The 23,380-nt window shown below is 39.7% G+C and overlaps 1 protein-coding gene across 3 annotated transcripts in view; it reads left to right on the top strand.

The window, feature by feature from the left end:
• Positions 1-23,380, top strand: part of LOC124721553 (GATOR complex protein NPRL2) — a 169,039-nt gene that overhangs the window by 132,885 nt on the left and 12,774 nt on the right. For all 3 annotated transcript variants that reach the window (XM_047246585.1, XM_047246587.1, XM_047246586.1), the window contains 2 exons: positions 2,117-2,286; positions 14,171-14,356. In XM_047246585.1, the coding sequence (XP_047102541.1) occupies positions 2,117-2,286; positions 14,171-14,341 (341 nt within the window). In that variant the 3' untranslated portion in view covers positions 14,342-14,356. The remainder of the gene's footprint in view (positions 1-2,116; positions 2,287-14,170; positions 14,357-23,380) is intronic.

The raw sequence follows: 23,380 nt of genomic DNA, 5'->3' as shown, positions 1-23,380 counted from the left end.
AAAATCACCATCAAAACCAGATGAACTTATTTTTGAGGGAATATATAACTTACTTGATTTCAGAAGGAGAAGTTGATAATACATTCATGTGAATGAATTTTATGAGATTGCTTTTTCAACATACTGCTGCGATTTTTGTTTTCAATTGTTTGTCCCTATACGTTCTACTATATTTAAGAAATGGTTTTTAAATATATTTGCTACGTGTGACCTATCATTTATAGCCCTTCAATTCATTTTGATACTAATATCTTGTTATGGGGCTGGTTGGCCTGTTTCTCATTTCAGTACATTCCATATAGTCTTAAGTTTTTTGTCAGAATTACTGATTTCTAACATGGTGTGCATATTCCTTAATTTTTAATCCCATTTCTTAGTAATTTTGAGTAGTTTTTGTAGTGTGCAACTACTGCAAGTTCTCTATGTTTCCTTACCAGTATGTATTTCTCTTTTCCTTTCATGAGATACTTTAATCATAATCTTTTTTTTAATGTTTTTCTTTCTGATTAGCTTGTGTGGAAAGCAATTTTCAAATAGTGATACAAGTTTATCATAGAACAGATTAAAATTTATGTTAGCATTTGGTTCATTATAAATTTTATCCCAGGTTATCTCCTGTAAACAATTCTTAGAAAACATTTGTCCTGGGGTCATTAATTATTCTAATTGATTTCCACTGTAGGGTATCCGTACTGTAAGGCACTGTGTGGTTTATGCTAATTACCTGTATGTCTTGATCAGAAAGAGCAGTTGTTACTGGATAAACAGTTATTTTCTTGCTTTGAGCTCCAGCAAAGAAAAGAAAACATTATCAATTACAATCCTACTGTCTTTATCCACTTGTCAGAAAGTTGATTACTGAGATCAAATTACAGGATTGAAATAAGGTTTCCAGATCATTTTTCCTGCTTCCTATCAGAATTTTTTTAGAACATCTGCATTTAAGTCACAACAGACTGTTAACTGGTTGCTTCTGTGGGTCAGATAGCATAGTAAGAAATCCAGATCCCTCGTAAACTATCCAAAATTTCCCAATGGTGATCTACATACATTTACAATTAAAAGAGATTATTTTTCAGTATTAATTCATGAGCACACACTGCCATGTGCTGATGACTGCAAAATTTACTTGCCTCAATGTTTTCAAACTTGTGTTCTGTATTAAAATGTATAACAAGTCCTCATTTTCTCTTATTAGTTCTACATGATTGAGCTGTTAGAGTATAACCTTTTATATGTGATTTATCTAATCCTGTGGTTGTGTGGTGCTCATATAGACACCGGATGTCTATCTTTTCAGAGCTCTCTAAATATTCTGTTCTGTAAGAAAGGATATTTCTACAAACCTCATCCCACATCAAAATGTTGACTCACCAACTCCATGAAAGGCAACATAAACTCTATCATATTCTGTTGTGTGTGTGCTTTGAACATCATTACAATTGTCAAAAAAGCCTTGAACATGGAGGAACAACTCATATATATCACCTTATTCATGAGAGACAACTTTTGTATGTATGAATGTGTAACCAAAAGTTGGTGTACACAGTTTTAAAAAGAGTATGAAGAAATTTTCAGCTGAACTATGATGATGTATTCATTTACTCCTGCTTTATTAATAAATTTAGAAACAGAAAGTAATTTATTGCGTTCTGTGTTTTATTATATTTTTAAACTTTTTGGCACTTTTCCCTACACCTTATTAATAAAATTACCTTTTTTAGTGAGTTTTATCTGCATTGTTACAGAAAGCAGTACAGGCATCACAGAAATCAGTACAGACAAAAACAGATTACATTAAAGTGGATACTGATAACATTACTGAATAGTACTACAAGAGCTCATACAGAGTTTTCTGCACAAAGAATGTTGCTCACTACCTCGCACAATATTTATCTGTTAGTCACCACTTTGTCAAAAAAAAAAAACCGTAAATTTGCTGTACAGTGTTCATATATGCTTCATTTCTACTGCTCTCCACTCCACTTCACTATAATTACTAAATGCAGCTGTATTTGATTTGATTCATCCATACCTATATATTCCATTTTCCTTGCCTTTCCCCACAGTTCCTCAGAAATTGCAATTAACACATAGTTGTTTCTTCTTTTTCCAGGTCAACAATTACCATCTGTGCAAGAGATCTTTGTAATGTATTGCAGTATGACTCATGGTACAACTTTGCAGGATCTTTGCTCACGATATAACCCACAGGAGCATAACATTGATGAAAGAAAGCTTGTACAGTTTGGACTCCTTCATAAACTGATTAGGCGGATATGTAAAGTATGATATAATCAGTAGTATGCTATGGCTGTGAACTAGTCTAAAATACACTGCTGGAAAAAAATGCAACACACTCTGTGTTCAATGGCACCAGAGGATAATACGTGCATACTGATGGGTTGTAGTGTTATTGATTCATTTGTCATGGTCATTGGAGATCACATGGCACATGCACCTTGTGTTTTGATTCAGCAGGCAGTAATTGCTGAGTTTTAGAGGTGAACAGTGTTTGCAACATTCATTCTAAAGTACAACCATGCTTCACCAATGAGTATGTACTCCTGTTGAACAGCTACAGCCATTTGAGCTGGGTCGCATTGCTGGTGTGTGGGAAGCTGTCTGGGCATACCGACAGATTGCTGCACATATCAGAAACAATGTATCGATGGTGTGTCACTGCTTTCAACTGTAGTTTGTGGAACTTTCATGCATCAGTAGACCAGGTTTTGGATGTGTGTAGTATAGGTGCACATCAAGATCAACACGTTGTTGGACTTACAGTTGCTGGGGATGATATCTGAGCACAATTTTCATCTGCTGTGTCATCAGGGACCATTGGAAACTGTCTGTGACCATAGGGAAGTGTGTGCTTGCAGCGGAATTAAGATCGCGTGTGCATCTGGCCGTGCTACCACTGACACCATGCTACCGCCAAGCATGGCTACTCTGATGTCATGAAAGAGTTGACTGTAGAGTGGAATGCACTCCGTTGCCTTCAGTGGTGAGAGTAGGTTCTATCTGTATGGGACTGCTTGACATACAAGTGTATGATGTAGACCTGGTGCGATGCTTGTTCCAGAGTGCATTAGCCTATGACACATAGGTCCCAGCTCAGGCTTCCTGGTCTGGGGGGGGGGGGGGTATCATTTACAAATTGCAGGCACATTTGGTTTGGTGTAAAGTAACCAGTGCCCACTATATTGCACATGCTGTTAATCCCATGCTACTGCCATTTCTTAGACAAGAAGGTGATGTGCATTTTCAGCTGGACAATGCACCTCCACATATGGCTGCTGTGATGCAGTGTGCTGTTCATGGTGTACAACAACTGCCCTGGCCACCAAGATCACCAGATCTCTCACCAACTGAGTACATATGGGGCATGACGAATTGGGAATTTATTTGCAACATAAGGTGCAAGATGTTTGGGACAGTCTGTCACAGGATGCCATTTAGCACCTTTATCATCATTTGCTTGCAAGAATACACACCTGCATTGCCACCAAATTGGAATACACTGTGTATTGATGGACTATTTGGGCACTCTTTACTGTGATGTGTGTTTTGTTTGGTTTGAATTTGTCATCATATACTCCTATGATGATGGAATAATTGTCACCTCGCTTGTCAGTAAAATGGCCTTGCCCTTGAGTGTGTTACATTTTTTTCAGGCACTGTATGTGAAGTTTAACTTTCTAAATATTGCTACTGAGGGTTCCTCACTTGTAGTTACGAATACACTGAACTAAACAATGTGCGATAATCCTTTGGTACTAATCTGTTGTGTTAGATGACACATTTGGCTTTGTAAATTCATTACCTGAAATTCAAATGAGTGAATTTCAAACCATGTTTATGGTTATCAGAACAATTCAATGCATGCGTAAGATATTGTGATTTGCTTCTTGATAAAGTTTCTTAAACAATGTTGATGTAGTGGTTAGGACACTGGACTGTGTGACCAACATGAAAACTCTTGTTGTAGGTTGGACGAAATTACCCTAATGAAATCTCTGGATGGTTTTCACAACTAGACATAACTGATTTCCATCCTCTATCTTATTCACATGAATCCTTGCTCTGTCTCGCATGAGCTTAGTGCTAATTATACGTTCACTTCTTAACATTATTTTAAAGTTCAGTTTCTTTAAATTCCCAGTGTGAAAACAATTTCTATCATCAAAATTTTCCTTTGGGGATATGAGAACAAAGGGTATAAAATCACATTGCACATCAGCACAAAGATAAACTTATCACTAACTCAAAGGTTTGTTTGAACATCACAATGCTTCACTGGGAATGGTCCTATTGGAGGTGGTATGTCCTTCCCTTCCTTCGAGCTGTGAGCTGACTTACACAGCCAGTTATAGAGAGACCGACAGTTAAAGGTGGTGTCTGAACTACAGTGCAACTTGACATGTCACGCTAACAAACGTTGCCAGAGGTGAAAGCAATGATATATGAAGGATAAAAATCCTAGGACTGACCTTTCAATCTGTTGTCCAGTACTTAACTACTGAGCCATATTATTTGTGGGTCAAATCCATAATACCTGTGCATTTTATTACATAGTGGGAACAGTAGCAAATTGCACATAGTTCACAAATTATTTGCATTGACATAAGGAAAGCAAACAATTCCAGGCGTTCCAAAGCCAATTTTAAGTTAAGCAAGCCCATCATTAGCATTGTAGTGTGTCTGGTAATCAACCCGAAGACAAAAAGTAATACATAGTAATACTGGGATGATGCGGAAAGGGTGTATGCAAAATTGCACAACATTAGTTGCTTGCGGAATATATCTGCAGCTTTATTGCGGGATCCCAACCACAATACATTATCATCCCTCCCTCCCTCCCTCCCTCCCTCCCTCCCTCCCTCCCTCCCTCCTCCCCTCCCTCCTCCTCCTCCTCCTCCTCCTCCTCCTCCTCCTCCTCCCCAAAAAGCATTTGGAGATGAATATAGTGTGTAATGTTCTGCCTTTTATAAATAGGAAGAGGGTCGTCAGAGAGTGTTTTGCTCAGCTGTATGTCCTCTGCCAACTCTATGTTGAAGTCTTCCAGGGCAGCATTTTGTGTTTGCTGATGGCAGTACTGTAGTCTCCACCAAAAACCCAAGAAAGGGTAAACATCAAATCATTGCAGAGCGTGTCTGCCTGGAATGCAGTGGCAGAGATACTGACCAGTGGGGAGACTCACGGCAGCAGAACTGGAGAGACCTCATGCTGAGGTGCTAGCAGCTGAAGTCTGAAGCTGGCTCTGATGCTAGCAGAAAGATCGAACATTGGCACACACTGAATATAGCTTTTAATTGGGGGGGGGGGGATTGAGATGTGGTATTCAGAAGTAAACTCAACTGGTACCCCACTTTGATATGTTTTGTGAGTTGTAATTTTTGAAGCTGATGGAAACAATGGCTGAAACATATAACTTTTGTAATAAAAAGGTACATCAAATGATCTAGACTGTGTTAGGCTCAAAACATGTTGGTTTGGGATGTTGTATACTGGCGAGGAGCATCCCATGTATCAATACCACCATTGAATTATACATATAAAGGGTGATAAGAGTAACATAATAGAAACAACCTCACGTGATGATCCATGGCCCAAAGCAGGCAAAAACCATTCCACAAAATAGAGCAAAGATTCTCCTAGGCTCTCTATAGTTCTTGGGACTAAATTTCCATTTGGGTGAATTGCAGTACCAAATTCATCATGAGTATTCAGAGCAGTCACTACTAAAATGATGTGTCTCTTCTTTACATTCTTCTGTCAAAATTGTTGCCTTTATTGCAGTTCACTGGCCACTGTTATCAAGCAAGCTCTTCTGTGGTATTTCAAACTCCCAAGAAGCCCGGATACACGTAAGGTATCCATGTTGATCACACAGTCAGTCACTTGTATCTATTTGAAAAGAAACCTACAATAGGCCAGTAAGGAAAATGTAGGGAAGCTTGTTGCTAGATTCCATATTAAAGAAATTGAATGCTTGAAATGGTACAAAAGCAGGCTGGTCCTTCTGTTGACAGTGCCATTCTTGAGCTTCCAACTGGTGCTAGTAAACATGGGCTCAAAAACGCATATCTTAAGAGTTATGAGCAGTTGTTCAGTAGAGGAGATGTGTTTCACAGTAGCGAAGTGCTCATAACTCTTCAAGTATGCATTTTAGAGCTCATGTTTACTGGATATTTTTTTCCTTGTTTTGGCCCATACTATGAAAGTTGTCTACCCTGCAGTTGTAGTGACAACAGTACCAGTACATATATTCCACTTTCAGAGGTGTCAGAATGGTTTTCATTTATAACTTTTGATTCATTCATTTCCAGTACAGGGGCCATTACCTCATATTGATACATTTATCCTTCTCTACTATCCTAGAAAGTTTGTAACATCTCCACAGACTCATTCTGTAGGTACATGCATTTACAGGTGGTGGCACATATAACTTTGACGCTCTGTAGCATCATTGGATAACATTTCTGGACGTGGGTTCCTGTGTAAAACTTGATTTACTAAGTCCCCACTACAACTTCTAGAAGTGTATAACATGATTTGTGAAACACCCAGTATATGTACACTACTGGCCATTAAAATTGCTACACCACGAAGATGATGTGCTACAGACGCGAAATTTAACCGACAGGAAGAAGATGCTGCGATACGCAAATGATTAGATTTTCAGAACATTCACACAAGGTTGGCGCCGGTGGCGACACCTACAACGTGCTGACACGAGGAGAGTTTCCAACCAATTTCTCATACACAAACAGCAGTTGTCCGGCGTTGCCTGGTGAAACGCTGTTGTGATGCCTCATGTAAGGAGGAGAAATGCATACCATCACATTTCCGACTTTGATAAAGGTCGGATTGTAGCCTATCACGATTGCGGTTTATCGTATCGTAACATTGCTGCTCGTTTTGGTAGAGATCCAATAACTGTTAGCAGAATATGGAATCGGTGGGTTCATGAGGGTAATATGGAATGCCGTGCTGGATCCCAACAGCCTCGTATCACTAGCAGTGAAAGGCATCTTATCCACGTGGCTGTAACGGATCGTGCAGCCATGTCTCGATCCCTGAGTCAACAGGTGGGGACGTTTGCAAGACAACAACCATCTGCGTGAACAGTTCGACGATGTTTGCAGCAGTATGGACTATCAGCTTTGAGACCATGGCTGTTGCTACCCTTGACGCTGCATTACAGACAGAAGTGCCTGCGATGGTGTACTCAATGACGAACCTGGGTGCATGAATGGCAAAACGTCATCTTTTCAGATGAATCCAGGTTCTGTTTACAGCATCATGAGTCGCATCCGTGGTTGGCGACATCGCGTGAACCCACATTGGAAGCATGTATTTGTCTTTGCCATACTGACGTATCACCCAGCGTGATGGTATGGGGTGCCATTGGTTACACGTCTCGGTCACCTCTTGTTCGCATTGATGGCACTTTGAACAGTGGACGTTACATTTCAGATGTGTTACAACCCGTGGCTCTACCCTTCATTCGATCCCTGCGAAACCCTACATTTCAGCAGGATAATGCACGACCACATGTTGCAGGTCCTGTACGGGCCTTTCTGGATACAGAAAATGTTAAGACTGCTGCCCTAGCCAGCACAATGGGCAGCTGTACCTGTACACGCCATCCAAGCTCTGTTTGACTCAATGCCCAGGCATATCAAGGCCGTTATTACGGCCAGAGGTGGTTGTTCTGGGTACTGATTTCTCAGGATCTATGCACCCAAATTGCATGAAAATGTAATCACATGTCAGTTCTAGTATAATATATTTGTCCAGTGAATACGCATTTATCGGTGTAGCAATTTTAATGGCCAATAGTGAATAATATTTCCTCACTGAAAGTGACAGTGTTGATCTTATTACAAAAATACCATCTGAAGACCCATTACAGATCAGCAAAAAAATAAACACTTGCACTGTTTTCATTCTTCAGCACTGTCTTGACCTTCCACAGGAATACCATGCGGCAATTCATTATAGACCAAATACTAAAACAAAAATGTCTAGAGAGTCCACTGTAATCACTGTAATTACCCCAAACATAATTGGAAAATGTTGTATTAGGATCTAGTAGCCAGCACCAACATCTACTTAAAACATTGAAAGTATCCACATTGTATGGGAACAGTGGAAGTGTTAAATCATGTTAATAATACCTTTTATCAGTGGGATCAGGTGGCACATATGATAATACAAAGAAGGATTCATGAGAAATTTTACCATGAATGTAAATGAGCAGAATGCTAACAGTTGTGTAAATTTAGTCATGACTCAAATGGTGAATGTTTTTTCCAGTGACATTCACTAATGGCATAGTCCCTATCAGTTCAGGCAGGCTAGAATAAAATCTTACCTTCAAAGTCTCTGATGTTATTGAATTTAGCATACGTTAAAATGAAGGACTAGCTAAGGAACATGTATTTTTTTGTTTTCTTCAAAAAATTTTCTGCTGTTAGAGACAGCCCTCCAAAGATCACACTGCGCATACCATTGTGAAGATGCAAATTTTGGGAAAATTTTTAAATGCTATATCTCTGGAACAGTTCTTGATATTTTGTTGGTTTTTTTTTTATTTGAAAGATAATTGCTTTATGATAACAAAGAAATCCTCCATTTGTACTTACCTGTCAAAGTTCTTTTACTATAGCATTCTGAACTTTTTTTATAATTTATGGACAAAAAATATTTTTTGTTTCAAAAGTGCCAATACATAAAATTTTGATTTTTTTCCATTAATTATTACCATGTAGTTCTACATTCCTTGAAAAGGAGAGCTTCCACTTTTAAGTTCAACAGGTTTTACAAACAATTGAAATTTTTGCCATACATAAAACCTGTTTTATTATCACATAATAGACTCATAAAAATCAAAATCTAGCCTTATTTAACATAATTTTAGTTATGAAAGATGAGTAAGAGATTCATTTTTTCAAGCATTTTAAATGGTTCCAAAATGTATGTGAAAGGTCCAGAGACTTAAAAGTTTCAATTTATATAACTTCTTCCTGTGCACTCTGTTTTGTACTGAAATTAGCCAGTCAATGAACTGAAAATGTGTTCCACTGCTTCAGTATCTTCCTTTGATATAGAGTGATGCCTTCGTGTTGAACCAATAGGAAAACATTGTGAATAGGAAGTGAGCACTGATGGCGTTGTTGCTGTCCTTCAGCTGGACACCTATATCCAGCAGCTGGTCCATGTGGTAGTAGAAAGTTCACTACAATTTCATTTAACTCATAACTGATGTCTATAATCTCTGCAACCCACCAGTCACAGTCACACACACATGCCGCAAACATAGCCCTTCTCAGATTGTGAATCTGAATATTATCATGCTGTTTCTGAGGTGTTGCACGAATGAAATTTCTTGTTTCTTGCTTTTTAAAGTGCATGCAGTATGAGTTCGCCAATCACTTTGAGTCCAAAAATGTGTCTTCTGAATTTATTTCACAGGAATAGTTTGTTTGTTTGGACCACACTTCTTTTTTCTGCTCATGGAATTCTTCGATTTCTTCTTTGGACAAAAGAATGGGGGCTGTGGATGTGTAAGATTTCTCGACTCTCGTAAAATCCTCAGCATCCTAAATTGCAGCTGTATTTGGTCTGGAAAGATTGTTTTGTAGCATGGTGCTTCAGCAGGCCTCCTACACCATCACAAGGCCCCCTCCTGTGACCAGTAGCACTGTATACCCAGTCAGTTACTCAATTCAAACAGCTGCTAATGATTTTTAAAATGACTAGGAGCACCATAAAAAATAATGATGATCTTCTTTGCCTCTGTTCGCAGTTGAAGAATTTTGCACATTGCTAGCAAAGCATGTTCTGAGTCGTGTGCTGTGTCATCACTTATAACTGCAACACTTGTGGTCTTGTTTTGAAAATATGTCACTCCGGTAAAAATTGGAACCTGGTCATTACTCCCACTTGTTGTGGGAGAATTACAAACCAGTTCTCAGCAAAATCACATTAAAGCACTAAACATAGTTCTTCAGCCTGTACACCCTCTTTCACTTCTGCAATGTGTTGTTGTTGCAATTTCTTCATATGCTGCTGTGTTACTGCTTTCACTGACCATTTACCAAGTTCATCAATGAATCTGTCAAAGGCAATAGTTTTCTGTAATTTCTGCTGAGTTATCTGCTACGTCTTCCAGGGCAAGTGTCTGTAAAGACAGTTCTCCCTTTGCAGGGAAGTCACCACATTCTTGAAACAAATAAGTCTCTCGCTTTACATCACAGACTACTAATGACTTCACACCCCCAATCAAGGTGTCATATGTCATGTGATCCAGTAAGTTCTTCAAAGTTGCCACACAAAGTTCAAAATTTGCACAGTGCACACATAAACAGACATCTCTAGGTGGGTGTGGAACTACCCACTGAGGTCATAGTGCATAATATTTTGATCTTCCAGTATGTGAAGTTGTAAAGTTGCTCTTATAAAATGCAAAAGTGTCTTTAATACTGCGAGTCATGTACCTCTTCACTTTCACAACTTTTTGACCTTCAGCTCTTACAGTTATAATGCCTTTCTTGTTGGCACTCTGGCGAGAACAGTCCCATTTATCTTCCAGATAAAATGACTGTACTATTTGAACTTGAGCTGCTTCTGCAGGACGACCATAATAGGGATCTGCTCTTCCAGTGACTCCTTTTACAGACCTCACATTTCTTGATTTGTCTACAATGTACTTTGATACCAATGGAACGTGGTTCAAAATTGTTTTCTTTGAAAATGTCTCTGGAATAATATTTAAAACTTGCACATTTTCATTGTAGGATGCACAATATTCAACAGCTGAATTGACATTTGTGAAAAATTCCGGCAAGAGGTGCAAGAGTGCTTTGGTTCATTTTCTTCTGAAAATGGAATTTCTACTTTGAAGAGTGGTCAGTTTTGCTGTAGTGTATTCATCCATAACTTTAGTAATTTCTCTGCACTTTCTTGATGCATAGAGCTTATGACTCGACTTCACTGACCACAGTTTCTTAACAGGACTAACACCTGCCTCTGTAGTTGACTGATTCAGGGTATTTAATTTTTCCTGTACTGGTGCAAAATCTACATCATCTGCACTGTGGGAGGCTTCACCTTGTTTAGATACTATCATTGTTGTTATTCTGTCAAAATATTTAGAACACAAAAAGTCGTAATTGAAAACATCTTCACTTTGAAACAGAGTATTCAAATGAGAGCACTTATTCCTAACCTGAAAAAAGTCTGTTTTTTTGTTTGTCTTATATATCACTCTTTTATGGATATGCAGATAGTCAACACACTTCACTCTCCTGTGGTCCTCAGTCAGAAGACATTTCAAACAGTCCTCTTCGCATAACACACTGGAACTGTGTCAACTGGCAAATTCCTCACGAAAATGCAGTGCTCACTGGATGGTCTCAGATTTCTTAAAAGCCTCTTCATTAAACAAATTAGCACTGAACAACTACAATACAGAAACCTGCAATGAACAACCACGACAAAGAATCTAATAAGAAACTACATCGAAGTGTAAGAAATAATTGCAACAATGAAAGCGAAAAGAAATAACTGCATTTGTCAAATCATTTCAAGTAATTCCAGGGTGGTTCTTAATAATAGACAACGGCTGACTCGTGCCTGGTTCCTTGTCTTTTACTAAAACATGTAAAACAAAATATTTTTAATCTGTATGTTTATTTTTGTGTTGTTTTTCATTCTGGCATTTGTCAGTTCCAAAGGAATATTCTGTTTTCTTTTATTTCACTGATTTTTGTTTAAGCGAAAAGACATACAATAATGTGACACTGACAGAGATGTCCACTGGAATCAAAGTTAAATAAATTTTCTTGTTACAATGTTTTGACATGTCACAGAAAGAATATAGCAAAGTGCATTTATGGCTATATCTGCGTATTTTCTCCTCCATTTCTAAAGAGCTGAAATAGTTCCAAAACTTAAATTTTTTGTATGTTAGTCTTGTTACCATATTTACCTGAATATAAGATTCTGAACATAAGACAACCCCCCCCCCCCCCTTTTTTATGAGGCTCCTTGAGAAAAATTTATTTTTTAACATGTTCTGTCTAATCAAAATTAGAAACTTTCATTGACATAAGGTATCTGCCCAACAAGTTAATATTACACATATTTTAAACTTATGCTATTTATTCATTGTCTAGATTTTGACAATGCAACAAGAAATAAAATAAACAAAAAGAAATTGCTTACATTAATTTTTAGTTTCACTGTCTTTTTTGTTTAATTAGCATCACTATTTTTATTCATCACCATCATCATCATCATCATCCTAACAGGACAGTTGTGAAACTTATATATTCATTGGCATAAATATTTGCTTATTTCTTCCAGATGTGTTCCAATTTCTGAGGTTGTGTTATGGTGGGACCCGAGAATACAGCTTTTTTTTTTTTTTCTCTAAGCACATAACGAATTTCGCTCGTATCCTGATGTGAGAATGTTAAACTGTCTTGCACTTCTGATCATATCATCTGCCCACCACTCTTTCATTGGCTGTGTAGAAGCAGCAGGTGAAAAAACCCCTATTGTTGCCATCATAACTCACAGTGACCATTGATAACATTGCTCCATGAAATAAGTAAATATGTCACTGGCCCCAATCTAGGCTTTTAGTACTTTCTGCAGAAATGTATGCTATTGTTGAGTATTTGATGAATTTTAAAGTCAGTTCTATTCTGAGTACATATGGATTCAGGCAAACTGCAGTTTAGATATGGTAGATTTTCATAAGAAGCCGAAGTACGCAGTACAGTTTCCCATGGTATGCAGCACAACAAAATTTGCTGCTCCTCACCACTTCCCTCCCCGCATTCATCGTTGTTCCCCCTCCAACCCTTCTGTGGTGCTGTGCTTGAGCAATAGTGAAACACAGATGGCAATATCTTCAAGGGTGAAGGTCATACATAACAACAGCAACTAACACATAAATAAAAGATCACAATAATGATTCAGTTCAATTCTCAAACTCAAACTCTCACTCATCCTGTGATCTTGTGAAATCTGTTGGTACTACCTCCTCAGTGGTCTTTCCACTTTAATGTGTTCTTACGATAACAATTTCAGTTAGTTTAATGTGATTTATATCATTTGTTGGACATTTGATTCTGGATTGATTTTCTTTCTCGTTTCATCTTAATGTCACCCTCTTTTTCTAAAGCTGATTAAAAGCTGGTGACCTTTTCCCCAGTATTCTAATAAGTGAACAGCAACTGAATCTCTCATTTGCAACCCACTTGGTAAATATTTCAGTTTCTTATAAGCAACTAGAATATTGACTTGGGGTTCAGAATCAAGTAATGGTTTTTGAAAGACAAGATGAATGTTACCTTAAAAAGATGCACACTTGTATGTAAGAGCATATATGATATCATTCATGTACAAGAACTTTTATTGCAAACCTGTTCAAATACAGCAGAAGTTTGTACGTTGATAGAGTTTAATGCTGTTTCCTCCTGTGTTTAGAAAAATTGTCAGTTTTAACCAGAGCATTAGATTATTGCAGTGACTAGTTCAAGATTCTCACGTATCCTGTGCACTAACACCATCAGTCAAATGTCACGTGATTGTTTGAGCAAGGTTGATACTGCATCTAGCACTTTGGCATACCTGGAAATCTTGAATCTATTTCTATGAAAGCATTGTTTGCTCAACTCTAACCTTGGGAACTATTTAAAATAAATTTGTACAAAACCTCAACAGCCTAAGCTTCATCTGTAAATGTAATATGACCCTGACATAAATCTACTAAATAATGTAAAATCATTGACTTCAGCTACAATAGTTTAATCTGTGAATATTAGATGACCCTACATTTTTGGAATGACAAATTTGGTAAAAAAACCTTGTCTTATAATTGGGTAAATATTGTACTTAGATTATGTTTCGTTTACACACAAAGATGGACTTGGTGGCTAAAAATTCTGCTAACAGTTTAGGACAGATATAAACCCGTATGTATTCTTAACTAACATTTGAACAAATTTTCAAAAATTATCTCGTCATTTTAATGGTAATGTAACATACATATGAATGTGCACTATACCATTGACATTCCTTTAATTTTTAGAATTTTGTTAGTTTCTAATATAAACATTTATATTTGCTTGTTTTCTGCTGTTACCAGTATCCAGTCTACATAAAATCAACAAATCATTGTCAGCCAGTCACTTCACTGCAGCATAGTTTCACTGGCCTGTTGTCATATGATGAAGTATGCTGTAGAAGAGGGTACAGTCCAAAAACTTTAGAAGAGAAAGTAGAGTCAGATCCATCGGTAGTTGTGATATGGAAATAGTGCTGTGATTTAAGAGTAAGTATAGTAACATATATATTTTGGGTTTACTCTTGAGCATGTATGCTAATGTCCATGAAAATTGCATCATCATCATGGGTACAAGGGACACAAATTAACTTTATACCAGAGATAAGGTACAGTACTGTGTATAAATGATTAGAATTGCAGAGCCATAGATCATTTTTGGCTTTCAGATATAATTATGACATGGAGCCTCCATTTGCTTCAGTTAGAGCTACTGGACATATCAGGCCAACATAGATGCCAAGGAAGCAGTGGCTCCTGTCATTATTCAAAGAATGCTTTCACATTCCTCTCCACATAGAGCAGAGCATTGTCCAGCTGAAATATAGCGTCTGTTATTCACTGAAGAAGTAGTACCTAAACCACCCCTAATTTGGATAGAGGTAACCAGATGGCTTCATCTACATCATAATCCGCATGCCACCTAATGGTGTGTGGTGGAGAGTACTTTTTGAACCACTAATTGAGCCCCTCCAACCCTGTTCCACTCACGAACAGTACATCTGAAGAATGATTGTCGATAAGCCTCTGTGTTGGCTCTAATTTCTTGAATTTTCTGCTCATGGTCATTACACAAGACGTATGTGGCAGGAAGTTGTCCGACTTTTCCCAGAAAGTGCTCTCTCAAAATTTCAATAGTAAATCTCTCCGTGATGTACATTGGATCTCTTGTAACATCTGCCAATCTAATTTGTTGAGCATTTCCATAACTCTCTCGTGCTGACTCAATGATCCTGTGACAAAACGCAATTCTCTTCGTTGCCTCTTCTCTCCCTCCCCCCCCCCCCCCCTCTCTCTCTCTCTCATTCCTATCTGGTAGGGGTCCCAGATGAAGGAACAGTACTCAAGAATGGGTCGAACAAGTGCCTTATAAGTTACTTTCTTCATGGATGAGTTACATTTCCTTAATTTCCTCCCTGTGAATCTTGAGTTTGGCATCTGTTTTCCCCACTATTTGTTTTATATGGTTATTCGACTTAAGGATGCTGTAGATAGTGTGTAAGATTTTCAAAGAGCTTTTCTTTCAATAGCACACTTGATGTATACTAAGGAATATTGACTATGTAAACAGGTTTGGGATTTCATTGAAAATTTCATGACAGGTAGGTAGAGTGCCACCTGCAGAGAGAACGCGTGCTCAAGGAACTGAAATAGGACCATTAGTATGCATATTATGCATTACCCGCCCGGACAACCATGCATGTTAAAGCAGTGCAAGTTAAAGCATCACTTATGAGACAGGTGGGTTAACGACGTGGATCAGTGTGCTTGCAAGGCTGGATGTGGTTTTTTGGCACTTTGTCACAGCCAGCTAGGTTGTACCACCTCAGTTACACAACTTACAAACATTTAGAAAAAATTTTCCCACTTTCATTTAAATAACACTCCCTGCAGGCACATAGGGATAGTTTCGTTTTGGTGGGGATGGGGGTGGTGGGTTAATAAGGTGATGACAGCAAAGACATCGGCCACCCCTTAAACCAACCATGCCACATCTGCTAATAACTGTGCTGAACCTGTGACAGTGCAGGACAAAGGCACAAGAAAAAGAATAATTCCCATTTTATGCATTAGCAGATGTGGACAGTTATCTCTCTATGTACAGACATGTAAATGAAATGTAAAACAGTAGTAGCTTTCAGCTTAACAGTTTGTGAATTACATTAAATAAAGTTGTGTCCTGCCCACATAACTGAGTGCAGCAACACGTCACTTCTGAGAAGCGGATTGATGATGAAGGATCATGAGCTGACCAGCCTGGGATGTCTTTTTTAGGCAGTTTTTCTATATCCAGCTAGGTAAATGCCAGGCTGGTACCCACTTTTAGTGTCAGTTACATTTACATACACACAAGACACAGAGAATCCAGCAACAGCAAGCTACTAACATTACCAAACTGGTAACAGTGCCAACCCCGTAGTGAAATGGGAAAAGTCAAAGAAGAAGGAAAGAAGGAGAAGAAAATTGATAACATAAGTCCAGCTGTAGGTTAAGCAAATGGAAGGCTTTGCTTTAGTGATTATATGCTGGGAAACTGAGCTAGAACCAATATTGCATAAAAAAAAAACATTTGTTCAGCCAGTACTTGAATGTTGCTCAACAATGAGGTATCACCATTCATCTTGAACCAGTTGTGTATATCAAGCATGTATGGAGGAGGACAGCACAAATGATCACAGGCTTATTTGGTTGGTGGGTGAGTGTAACAGGAAGCTAAAAAAAAATTGGTGGTTATTCAAAAGATGATGATATAAATCACATGAAGGCTAGATACCTCCACACACTGCCGTGGAAACATATCCATGCAAAGGTGACAAAACTCAAGCGTCATGCTTGATACACACTACTGCTGGGTACAGGCAAACACCACCAGTCCTCTGCCTTCTGTAAGCTGTTGCCATGCTTCAGTGACCACAGGACGTTGCAGTAGTGGAACATTGTATGCCTCAGGGACTGGGGATCTTGACTTGACCACCCAGATCGCGAGGATGGCAAAAACCCCTATAAAAAATGCTTCAGTCGCAAGATGTGCTGCATGCCAGTGACATGCATGGCTGTTGAGGTAGAACAGTCATTATCAGGCAACCTTTAGGGAAACTGCTGAACCTCAGTTGTGTAAGGATGACCTAGAGGTGCTGGGCTCTGTGTAGGTGGACTCTAATTTCCCCAGCTGCTCATGGGACTGAGATGGAACCTTTGAAATTCACTCCTTCTCCTTCCAGTGGAAAGGGTTTATCACTGGTAGGTCCGAACACTGAATTGAACAAGAGGGCTCACGTTAGCCATTCCTATAGACTTGGAGATTACACAGAATCTTTCAGTCTTTAGTAACAGAGCACATGCTGGTGGTCAGAATGTGTTTGTTATAGTTAAATGGAAAGAGGGCAGCTCTGAGGAAGTTTTACCTTTCTATGTTCATAAAGGGGGCTTTGCTGGAACTTTAAAATCTGTCAAACGCCTGTGAAATGGAACCCTGTTGGTAGAAATGTCTAATTCTAACAAGTGAAGAACATCCTCAGGGAGTATGCAATAGAAAGTGAACTGCACAACATCTTTAACTACAGCAAATGTGTTGTGACTAGCAGGGATCTGGTTGACATTCCCCAAGAAGAACTGAAAGCTAAGTGATCCAAGGAAGGCATTGTTAATGTGCAAAACATAATGAAAAGGGTGGATGGCACTGTAGTGAAATCAGACTAGTTTATACTGACTTTCAGCAGCATGAAACTTCCAGAGCATGTTAAATCCAGTTTCCTTCACCTCAGCATGTGGCCTCATTCTCCTAACCCTGTGTGCTATTTGCACTTTGGGCACACCTCCTTAGGTTGTAAGCGACACACGACTTGTGACAAATGTGGTAAGGTCACCCATGAAGGACTTAGTTGTTCATCTCCTCCAAAGTGTGTAAACTGTTCTGAGGATCACCCTGTCTGGAGTAGAGACTGCAGTGTCCTCCTTGAGAAGGTACAGGAGATCAAAACAACTCAGTGTATCTCATACAGTGATGCCAAAAATATCTACAAGGCCAAGTGCTAATTTGCCTCTGTTCTTAAACAGTCATTTCAGAAGATTGAAAGATCGATGCTGCTACACAAACGGAGGTTGCTAGTGTTAGCAGTAGTGCATGCGTGTGCCAAAGCACATGCTGTTCAGCAAGCTGGCTGTGTTTGAACACTGCGACAACATCCAGGAATGCGTGGCCCACATTATACGAGTCATCCATGATCCATCCCAAAGTCCTCAGGTCTTCTTCGGAAGCAACCTGTACCTTGGTGGACAATGAGTACTGCTTGGCAATCTGGAACAGGCGTGCGGCTCTTTGACGGTTTAAGTACTGCCCAAAAGCAGTGAACCTCTCAGCTTTTCAGGTCACGAGAGCCATGGTTCGACTTGTAATTAAAGAGACCAAGAAAAGGCCATGGTAGACGTTCCTGGACTCCATCAATCTTTCCACTTGTTCCACAAATGTATGGGAAGCCATCAGTAGGATTTCTGATAAACACAGTCATTTACCAACAGCAAGCAATGCTGAAATGGGTGTCTTCAAAACAGTGCCTGGAAATATCGGATCAGATTGTGGCAGAGCATTTTGCAGTGCCTACTGCCAATGCCAGTGTGGATCCGGCATTTCTCTGCTACCGTGTGACTGTGGAGAGGGGTGAGTTGGACTTCAAAGCCAACAGTTCTGAGCCCTACAATTTCCCTTTCTCCACGTGGGAGCTGGAATCCACATTGTCTGCGACTCATGATACTGCTCCTGGTAACAATCAGATCTGGTACTGCATGCTTACATGTTGCAATAGTTAATGGAGTATCACGTTAACAAGCTGTGTAGGAAAGACCCTGGAGCGAATGGTTAACCATTGTCTGATCTGGTTGTTAGAGACCAGACAACTTCTTAGCCACTCTCTGTGGATTTTGGAGATTTCTATCCACTGTCGACATCCTGGTCCTGCTATAGAGGCGGCTATTCAGCAGGCTTCCCTAAATAAACATCACTGTCTTGGTATTTTATTTGACATCAGTAAGGCATAGGACACTACTTGGAGACAGAGTATTATCATGCAGCTCCATCGATGGGGCTTTCGTTCAACTCTCCATCATCATACAGTCTTTCCTGTCTAAGTGGTTTTTTACATCCTGCATTGGTGGCACTGTGTCAGATTGTTTTGAGCAGGAGAATGGTGTCCTTCAGGGCAGTGTTTTAAATATTACCCTCTTTGCCATAGCTATATACAGTATCATATCTACGGTGTGGAGTTCTGTACAATAATCCTTAGTTGTGGATGAGTTTGCTGCTTTCTGTTCCTCCTCCAATATTGCAACAGCAACTCACCAGTTATAACATACAGTGCAGAGATTAGAGGAATGGGCTGCAAAGTGGTTTTCAGTTTTCCGCAGGTTATATATACAGGGTGTTACAAAAACGTACAGCCAAACTTTCAGGAAACATTCCTCACACACAAATAAAGAAAAGATATTAGGTGGACGTGTCCGGAAACGCTTAATTTCCATGTTAGAGCTCATTTTAGTTTGTTCTTCCACGTACGCTCAATGGAGCACGTTATCATGATTTCATACAGGATACTCTACCTGTGCTGCTAGAACATGTGCCTTTACAAGTACGACACAACATGTGGTTCATGCACGATGGAGCTCCTGCACATTTCAGTCGAAGTGTTCGTACGCTTCTCAACAACAGATTCGGTGACCGATGGATTGGTAGAGGCGGACCAATTCCATGGTCTCCACACTCTCCTGACCTCAACCCTCTTGACTTTCATTTATGGTGCCATTTGAAAGCTCTTGTCTACGCAACCCCGGTACCAAATGTAGAGACTCTTCGTGCTCGTATTGTGGACGGTTGTGATACAATACGCCATTCTCCAGGGCTGAATCAGCGCATCAGGGATTCCATGAGACGGAGGGTGGATGCATGTATCCTCGCTAATGGAGGACATTTTGAACACTTCCTGTAACAAAGTGTTTGAAGTCACGCTGGTACGTTCTGTTGCTGTGTGTTTCTATTCCATGATTAATGTGATTTGAAGAGAAGTAATAAAATGAGCTCTAACATGGAAAGTAAGCGTTTCCGGACACATGTCCACATAACATATTTTCTTTCTTAGTGTGTGAGGAATGTTTCCTGAAAGTTTGGCCGTACTTTTTTGTAACACCCTGTGTGTGTGTGTGTGTGTGTGTGTGTGTGTGTGTGTGTGTGTGTGTGTGTGCACTTGATCATTTTAACCATTCTTACCGTATTTTTATTTCACCTGACTTGCAGATGTGGGACACCATTCTACTTTTGAAAGACTCTAGGTTTCTAGGCCCCATTTTTTACTCCAGATTCTCATGGTTGCCTCACCAAGGGAGGCCTGAAAGCCTGGACTGAATATCGTAAAGTGCCTTAGGCGCAGTTGCTGCGGAACAATAGGGCACACTTGCTTCAGTTTTATAGGGCTTTTGTACATTCACTGCTAGATCATGGGTACGCAGTGTATGGATCAGTGAGGCCTTCTTATCAGAAGATTATTGAAGCTATCCACCATGAGGGATTTAGGCTGGCCACAGGTAATTCTGGGATCAGCCCCATACCCAGTCTCTGGGCTGAGACTGGTGAACCACAACTTAAAATCTGACCTCAGCTCCTCTTGGTGTGTAATGCTTGTAAGTTCCTCGCAGCGCTCACTCCACTTGCATACTGTACTGTTGCTCACCAGCCTTTGGGACACCTTTTCCTCATTTATCTATAACAAGGCCATTTGGGATCAACGTTCGGCAAGTGCTTGAGTCAATTGGTGTGGAGCAGGTACGACCCCAGATCTGCGGTTTTGACCGTCTGCCACCCTGGTTACTGCAGAGGCCCAGAGCAATTTTAGATTTACTGCAATGCAGGAAGGGTTGCACTCCTGCTTATGTTTTAATATATTATTTAAGAACTTTTTAACTATGTAACACACAGGGGACTTTGTTGGTTGCCATGTTGTTTTCCCTGATTGTGTCTTCAGGGTCCGACTACCTCAAGACTTTACTATCTTTGATGCAGAATTATATGCAATCTTGTGGGTACTGGAGCAGATGAGACATGATTTGAGTTCTAAACTCTTTGTCGGTTCAGATTCTCCGAGTGCCTTTCACACTCTACACCATTTGTACCCAGCTGGTAAAGTATTCCAGACTATCCAGAATGTCCTCCTCCAACTACAACAACTGGGAAGGAGGTATCTTTTTGCTGGACGCCAGGGCACATGGGTATTTCAGGGAATGAAAGGGCAGATGTAGCAACCAAGGAGGCATGTCATGATGCTCATTTGGGTCAATATGCCATCCCCCTGTATGCTATCGTCTCTTTGTTGAGATACAGAATGTTGCATTGATGGGAAGATGAGTGGCTGGAAGTGACAGACAATAAGCTCTGCATAGTAAAGCCCACAACATGGCTGTGGCATACCTCCATCTAGCCATGTCAATGGGACAAGGTCCTCCGTAGTCATCTTTGCACAAGCCACAGCTCTATGATGCATGGCTGCTTGCTCCAGCGAGAGGATCCTCCAATATGTGAAGCTTGTGGTGTACAGATCACTGTGAGCCAGATTTTATTAGACTGTTTTATTTTCCAACCAGTGGGCAGCAGCAGATTAGCTGACAGATTATAAGTAACATTCAGACGAATGTGTTGAGAGTTTTAAGGTGTTGTAATTTGTCCAACATGTTTCCAAAAATTTTATGGACATGTTTTTAAGGTGTTAACAGGATGACCGGCTAACTCATGCTTTATTATAAGTGGTCAGCCAGTCACATTTCCCCATGCTTAATTTTATCCACATTTGTTTCTTTTAATGTGCAAAAGAGCATTGATAACCTCACCATTTAGCACCCACAAGCCACACACACACACACACACACACACACACACACACACACACACACACACACACACACACACACACACACACACGTTCTCCCCCTCCCCCTCTCCCTCTCCCCTCTCAAGCTTCGTTACAATTAGTGTGGACTGAGGGTTGTCATTGGGCAGACTTACCCACTGTCAGGCCTGGATTCTCTGCTAATTTCCATGTCTTCGTATTTTTAATGTTTCACTCACCACATTTAACTAACCACCACCACAGACGCTTACACTCTACCTTTACTTCACATTTCTGCTGCCAGTGTAAGCTCGTTACCATGGGTAGTCCACAAACAACTTCAACGCTGAATGTCACGCAATCTACCAAGGTGCTTCATAGGTGCCCCATAGAGCTCTCGGATACAGTTGAACCCCACAGTACACGTGGCCATCATCTACTGAAGTATACAAGCTATATTGAAAAGAAATCTTTGCTTACACCTTATAGTGATTCGTAAAGTGTATATGTAGGTGTAGCAGTTGCAGTTCAGATTTACATCAATACATAGCAGTCAAAATGGTAACTTTTATTCTTTTGTGCCTCAAACCATGTTGCTTTTCCACTCAACAACACAAGCTGCTGCATTGTGGTTGCCACAGTAGCACGGCAATGCAGCCATCACTGTGGCATAACTTAAAGTGAAATTCATCAGAATACTTTTTACCACTCAGCATATCAGCAGTGACATTTACATATCCGTTACAGTCTGAGGTATTTCAGTTTTCAGGACAAGGAGAGAGAACAGAATTTCATGCATGCCACTAATCCAGCCCACAGCAAATGACATTGAACAGTCATTACAGATTCGTACACACCTGTGCAGGGCTATAACATCAAGCCAAAACAGTAAATACCATTTTTATTCATTCGGGTCATTCTTTCTGGGTGTTGTAATTTTCACAAATGTTAGTCCTATAACAATAGTTACCAAAGTATGGCCATTTTGTCTATCTCTAAATGTACGTTTAGCCATATCATATTAATCAATATGAATGTCTTAGTAGTTAGTGAATGTTTGGTTGTGATGTGGAAAGAAAAGGACTTACCAATGTTTGATTAATCCTTACTGTCTGAAGCTCTAAATTAAGTAACAGCTGTATTTTCAGTTCATTCGAGGTCTCCTGTAATTAAAACATACCCCGATTGGACTCAGCATGAAGAAATAATGAATAATTAGTGTAAACTTGGTGGGTAAATTTAGCTGCAACATAAAACACAAACAAGGTGCTTACTTAATACCAGCTAGCCTAAAGCAGCGCTTGCACAAGTGCACTGTAACTGACAGGTTGAAACTATTTTCTGTTGGGCATGTTCACATGCTGGTAATATAATCAGCAGTGCCCATGTATGAACACACAGCTGGTTTCTGCTGTGCTCTCCATATACAGTAGTGGAATCAGTAAAAAGGCATAGATATTTGCAGGAAAATTAACATTGTTAGTTGGAATAGTTGTGCACAATGTATTTGCAATAGTATGAAATCCAGTATGCCAACAAGTGCAGTCAAACTGTGTTGCATTAGATGCCAGTAGTGCAGTATATAACAAGACATAAACGACTCAGGTGCTAGAGGTTGGAACTCTGTATAATGGCAGTCAGCTCTGTG

The sequence above is a fragment of the Schistocerca piceifrons genome, chromosome X (assembly GCF_021461385.2).
Source record: "Schistocerca piceifrons isolate TAMUIC-IGC-003096 chromosome X, iqSchPice1.1, whole genome shotgun sequence".
Taxonomy (NCBI): domain Eukaryota; kingdom Metazoa; phylum Arthropoda; class Insecta; order Orthoptera; family Acrididae; genus Schistocerca; species Schistocerca piceifrons.
The sequence above is the reverse complement of the archived record's forward strand: the minus strand, read 5'-3'. Positions and strand labels throughout refer to the sequence as shown.